The sequence below is a fragment of the Magallana gigas genome, chromosome 3 (genome assembly GCF_963853765.1).
Source record: "Magallana gigas chromosome 3, xbMagGiga1.1, whole genome shotgun sequence".
Taxonomy (NCBI): Eukaryota; Metazoa; Mollusca; class Bivalvia; order Ostreida; family Ostreidae; genus Magallana; species Magallana gigas.
In genome coordinates this window covers 7088737-7095346 of record NC_088855.1, presented here as the reverse complement: position 1 = coordinate 7095346, position 6610 = coordinate 7088737, and the positions used below count along the sequence as shown (strand labels likewise).

The 6610-nt window shown below is 33.6% G+C and overlaps 1 protein-coding gene across 1 annotated transcript; it reads right to left on the bottom strand.

The window, feature by feature from the left end:
* Positions 1-1066: 1066 nt before the first annotated feature.
* Positions 1067-6599, bottom strand: LOC105319312 (NADH dehydrogenase [ubiquinone] iron-sulfur protein 3, mitochondrial). The gene is made up of 6 exons (XM_011416807.4): positions 6443-6599; positions 3230-3310; positions 2506-2756; positions 2004-2129; positions 1678-1797; positions 1067-1311 (listed from the first exon to the last, which is right to left on the bottom strand). The coding sequence occupies exons 1-6, from the start codon at positions 6498-6500 to the stop codon at positions 1138-1140; spliced, it is 810 nt and encodes a 269-aa protein (XP_011415109.3). The 5' UTR covers positions 6501-6599; the 3' UTR covers positions 1067-1137.
* Positions 6600-6610: the final 11 nt, after the last annotated feature.

The window sequence follows — 6610 nt, the reverse complement described above, 5'->3', positions numbered from 1 at the left end:
GATGTTTTTGATACATATATGGTTGATTAAATCTACTCTATTGAAGAAATAAAACAGCTGAAGTTAAGGTACCTCACTACACCGTGAAATAGTTTCTCAAATCAGCAGGAAATTAACTGATTATGATAGAAAGCATGATGGATAAGAAGTACGTATGTCAAATAGGCGAAAAATGTGCAATTTTAGATAAAAAATGATGTTTTCAAAAATTCCATTCGGTAAACATGAACAAAAGCCCCAGGTGGATTCGAACTCATGACCTGCGGTTCACAAGCCTGATACTTTAACCACTGAGCTATGACGATATACATCTGAATCGATTGATACAAACAGTTTAACAAAACATTTAAATCGCCATCTTGTGACGTAGTGTCTTAAAAAGTATAAGACTCGGTGTAGTGAAGTACCTTAATACAAATGTAGCCATATCATAATTTTAGAGTTTTAAATGTGTAAATAAGTGTATATGTGATATAAAATTCACAACACACAGAGGTTCAAGTTTGAAAACCCTTGCAAAACTGACACAGATTTCTTGTGTAATTGCCATTTCAATTTAATCATAATATCTCATTGACATCACGAGAGGGCAAGATTGCAAAAAGCAATGTTTTAATGGTACTATTTAAAAGTAATTACCAAATAAGAAAATTCCTATTTTTGTACTTTTTTTTGCACTGAATTTCATTAAAAACTACCTGTATAAAGATGCATCATAAAATATATTAAGAAGAAGAAACCCATGATAAAATCCCAAGAACAACACATTCAGAGTTGTCTATCACTTCATGTGTCAACAATACATGCTTAAAGACTATGGGTAGAAGTTTTATTGATAGATAAAACTGCTAACAAAACTGACAGTACGTAATGAGAAAATCCAAAAAAAACCAAAAAAACTCCCAGAGTAAAAACAGTAAACTCACTGAGTTGAAAGATCATACTGGTCAATAAAAAATCCTGATCATTCAATAAAACACACGAGGAGATGCAAATAAAATTCATCTGATCCAAATTATTCTGCAGAATGATAGCCTGGGCTGGCATTGGAAATAACAATACAAGCATCATTGTCAAGATAGTTTTATTTACATGTAACGGCAATGTGTTTAGTTATAAAGTTAATTTTATCGTCCATCACTTCTTCTCGCCAGACTCCACCTGAGGGACAGGAGCTTCGGCCTCCGTCTCATCTTTAGGGCGGAAGTTGGGGAAGCTTTCCCATGGAGTACTGTACTCAAATCGTCGAAACTCCTGAGTCATCTCGAGCGGCTCGATCACCACACGCCGAACCTCTTCATCGTAACGGAGCTAGAGAAGAAAATATTTTGTTTTTTCAGGCCAAAAATATCATGCAACAGACAGGTGCATGATTGCAATATTTGAAAAGGGGAATAACTAAATTTTCATTTTTATAACTCAAGAGCTATAAATCTGAGCTATCAATATGGCAATAAAGTTTATAACTGTGGCAGCATTTGTCCTATGGGGTGCCAAAAAATCTTAGCCCCATTTATTTTTGTTTTTAATGGATAGATCATTTGATTGATTCAAGAAAAAGTGGAATGATATTATGAATGTTGTTATCTTTTCATAATTAAAGTGTTTCAAAAAACAAACTGTATTTAAACTGGGAACAAGCCAAATCTAACAATTAATCTGATGTGTGGCACTGACCTCTGTGTAGCCTGACAGAGGAAAGTCTTTCCTGAATGGATGACCCTCAAATCCATAATCTGTCAGAATTCTTCTTAAGTCAGGATGATTATGGAAATATACGCCAAACATGTCCCAAATCTGGTAAAGAAGCACAGTGTAAAACGATTTATCCAGTTTGTTAATAAATGCTGAGATGGACTGGGATGATTAAATGGTAAGAAAGATGGATATCAATGTAAAATTCTGTACATGTTCAAATTGTACAATAAATGGGGATCATTGATATTATGAAAATTATTTGGTATGTGATCAATGGTGATCAGTATGCCAGTTATGTTACCTACCTCCCTTTCATACCAATTAGATCCAGGGAATAGCTTGCAGGTACTGTCCAGGCCAGTCAGCTCATCCGTGTAGGTAAGGACCCGAATACGAGAATTATATCTTATTGATAACAAGTTGTATATTACCTACAAGGAAAAATATGAACAGCGTTCCATTACAAATATAAATTTATTCTTCAAATACCAGGTAGTCAAGAATTTTTTTAGTAAAACTATACTGACCACAGTCCAACCCCTGATATAACAGAGTGTATCATAAAGTTTTAAAAGCAGGGACTACTGGTAAGAAATACAAATACTGTATATTTTTTTCATTCGAAATTTGCAATTATTTTCACTTCTAATTAGATTTTTTGTAATTTTTGTTGTTGCAATTATTCAATTGATGATTGTTAAAACCATATCAAACAACTTTTCAGGATTGATAAGAAACTAAAAACTTTGCAAAAAAATTATCACTAGCAGAAAAATCCAGTTACTTTGATAAAGTTTGTTACGGTACCTCAAATCTAAAGACTCTGGTTGGAACGTCTACACAAGCTATGTCGACAATGTTGGTAAACTGCGCATTGTGGTGGTCCTTCAGAAAGGCCATCACCGGAAGGACTCCTTCTGGATGGATCAGAATCTCCAACTCCTCTCCAGACATTAGACGCACCTTCTGAACATACCTGGGCAGGCACTGACCAACATACTGACCAAAATCCTCCAGCTGTTTCTTTCGTTCAGGGGACACTGAGGGTCTGGCCATAGCTGGAAAACAGAAGCTAAGTGAAATCACATGTACCGGTATTTTAAAGGAAATCTATCTAAACATATATCCCAAAGGTTGACAACCTTATATATATAGAGAGAATATCAAATCAATAAACTGTTACCCCAATTATTTTGAGATTTGACAATTATTTTCAGATTTAACAATAAACAAAATGTTTCAACATTTTTCAACACAAAAAATGATATTTAAGGGTAATTAAACTACAAAATGAAGTCCATGTACCATGAGTATATCTACTTATTTACTATGTAGCTTGTGGGCTTTCTTATCCATTTAAAAGGAAATACTATTTACCAGATAATATGAACATGCAATTAATTAAAACAAAAATATATTTCTGAGTCAATCAGCTGACTAAAGAAATTTTCTCTACAAACATATGCTGTTGGCCTATGCAACACTTGAATGCTTCTTCAACAATAGTTAACACTCATTATTAACTACTTACGGTTTTTCTCTTGGGAAGTTGTTGATTCAAATCTCAAACATTGAGTGGCAGCAATTGGTGCAGATTTGGCTTGTTTCAAGACTGGAAACAACAAATCAGGTTAGCACATATACAGGATTATTAATATGATGTTTTCGTGGGTTGTGAATGTCTTGGATGAAAAGTTTCCATAAGTAACAGAGATATTTTAAGATGAGTTGCCATAGATTCCTTACTGGCTAGCTGCAGGTTTCTGGTTCCCAGTCTGTACAAAATTCAGATGAATGTCGACATGGGAGCTACAGTTCCATACATGTTAAACAGTTGCAATTTATGGTGCACAAAAACTTATTAACACATATTCTGTACATATATTTGATTCTCCAAAAATCCTCGAACATTTTACTACAGATATCCCAACTTTACTTGCCTCTGATATTCTTTAAGACACTACATGTATTACCAATCCGAGGTTGGTTAGCTTGTTTAAGAAAAAGTCTGAGGCAAGTATAGCCGCAGGGCTGCATTCAAGATCGTAGCTGCTACATAGGGCTACGTAGTTGAACGGAAAGCTAGCCTAGCCGCTGTGTAGATATTCATAGCCTAAATATTTTATGCTAAGCATCAAATTCAAGATGGCCACCTTAGATACCACTTTGTAACAAACATGAGATCCATTTACTTATCATGCTTATTGATATTTTGTTCACCTTTAAGTTATAATGAATTTTAACATGTATATTTTTGCTTGAAATTAACAAATTAGGTCGATGTAATTAGTCTTTATAGTTGAATATTTCCAACTTCAAATCTGAGACCTAGCGGCTAACCTAGCGGTCCGTTCAATAGACCTAGATATCTATGACCTAGCGGCTAGGCTAGCTGCTATGATCTTGAATGCAGCCCTGATCTGTAGCTCCGGGTCCGAAAAAATTCTGATGGATGACCTGGGAGCTGCAGGTCTGTAGCTCCCAGTCCGAAAAAAATCTGATGGATGACCTGGGAGCTACAGTGCCTCCCATAATAAAAATCTGCAATTTAAATGCGCTAGTTTTGGACTGATTAATCTCATTTATGAACACATTCTGTACAAATATTTAATCCCAAAAAATCCTCGGACATTTTACTACAGATTTCATCACTTCACTGGCCTCTGATAGTGTTTTAAACACCATCACCAGCACTGTAAATTGAAGTTTACATTTAAAAATGGCGACTCTCGATCTAGGTGTGAATTAATATACTTCATTTTCTGAGGTCGGTTATCATGTTTAAGGTGGCTCGACACACCAATGCATTATTTGATGGATCGATGAAGAATTCTCTTTGAGAAATGATTATTCAAAAATGACACCTATATCGGCCTCTGATTATTTTATATGAATTTTTTTGTATTTTTTCATAGAAACCGGAAACATCGTTTTAGCTGCGAACAAGATATATTAGAGCTAAAAATTTGTTATCAATTAATGCACAATACAATTATCTATAAATACATATCAAAAACGGCCAGATAAACTTTGAAATATTTTTGTAAAAAAATATTTATGAAAATGAAAAAAAGGATTGTAGATATTTTTTAAATCTATGGATAAAAACTGCTGATAAACTGCTACTCGCATTTAACAATTGCTGTACAATCATATTTCAACAAGAAATTGAAACCAAATAGTGAAATTAAAGTATAAATGGAAAATTTTAAAATCGAACCGATCCCGATTGTAATTAAACTGATCCCGAACGAAATCACATAAAGTTAGAATGAATCAGAATTTTGCAAAAAATTCAGGTTGTTTAGCTGTAAAATGGTTTCGTCATTTACTAACTTTATAATTTATATCAATTACTTAGAAAAAAACTGCAGTTTATTTGTAAAACTTCAATTTTAAAATAATTCTGATCGGGATCAGTTTTTTTTGGTTCAAATTTGATAAATAGCAATTTTTCCAAAATTTGGCATTTTCATTTCAATTTCTTTGTAAAATATCATTGTTTAGTAAATAGTTTATGTGACTATATGTTATTTTTAAAATTTTATCCATAGGTTAAAAAGATATTAAAGAATTACAATTTTGATTTTCAGAAAAAAAATTTTAATTAAAAAATTCAACACTTGAACAAACGATCTTTGGCATGAATTTATTTATAATTATATTACACATTAATTGACAACAAGTTTTAAGCTCTGATATATTCTGTTTGTCTGCAGAACAGTTTTTCCTATTTCACTGAAAAAATACAAAAAAATTCGTATAAAATAACTGAAAGCCGATATTGATCTCTGTTTTGTGGAATCATGTTTCAAAAAAGATTCTCTATCGATCCATAAAATAAAATTTTGGTGTGTCGAGGAACCTTAAGAGAAAGTGTGAGGCAAGTAAAGTGACGATATCAGTAGTAAATTGCCTGAAGAATTAATGGTACTAATTGTTTTCATAGAGTTTGTGTGAAAAAAAAGGTTAATAGATCCAAAACGAGCGCATTTTTTGTGCGCCGTAAATTGCAGTTTTTTACTATGGGAGGCACTGTAACTCCCAGGTCGTCCATCTGAATTTTTTTGGACCAGGAGCTACAGACCTGCAGCTAAGGCAAGTAAAGAATTTGTAAGGAGACCAAAACTAGCACAAGGTTTTGTACGCCATAAATTGCAACTTTTTAACTTGTATAGAATGGAGCTCCCTGGTCGTCCATCCAAATTTTCTCAGACTGGGATCAGGGACGTATATACTCTGTATATACGTCCCTGCTGGGAGCAACATGGCTGACAGACACGCACTATTATAAGGGGACACAGAATTTATCATAATACTATAAGTGACAGTTAAATCGAAGTTTTGTGACAGATTGACGATCTAAAGTGTGTATGTTGTAGATTAAAAAAATCCTAAAATTCTTTTGGAAATGTTGGGGCAGAGTGTGTTCAAATTTGAGAACAGATTGACTAACAGGCATAATCCTGTTGTTAGCACCGTGGTGCTAACAATTTTTGAAGTTATTTTATGTCACGACAAAAGCGTTGAAAAAGTAAAAAAAAATCATCATTCATAAAGTACAATAACGTCAAGAATTATTAGCACCACGGTGCTAATAACAGAATAATACTGAATTAGGCCTAGCTCACAAATCCGAATTTTCTCATAATACTGTAGTCGTCTGAGCAGTTCTTCATTTAATTCCGAATTTTAAATCTATTTAGGAAAGTTTTTTTACTTGATTAATTTTTGCTTGACTTACCTGCACCCTTTGCAATCTGCGAAATTGGCCGAAAAAGTCGGCCCAATCGGAGAGCCATTTTCGTTTTTCAATGTCAGAAATTTGTCAAGTCGTTCATTGAAAATGCATGAGGTAAACACAGTATACACTGTATCAATATCTTGAACGAATATAAAACAAGACCAACAT

Coding starts and splice junctions, on each gene's coding strand:
- LOC105319312 (XM_011416807.4), bottom strand. CDS start 6,500: ATGGCTCTCCGATTGGGCCGACTTTTTCGGCCAATTTCGCAGATTGCA. Junction 3,311..6,442: donor GCAGATTGCAAAGGGTGCAG/GTAAGTCAAGCA, acceptor TGTTGTTTCCAG/TCTTGAAACAAGCCAAATCT. Junction 2,757..3,229: donor AACTTCCCAAGAGAAAAACC/GTAAGTAGTTAA, acceptor TCTGTTTTCCAG/CTATGGCCAGACCCTCAGTG.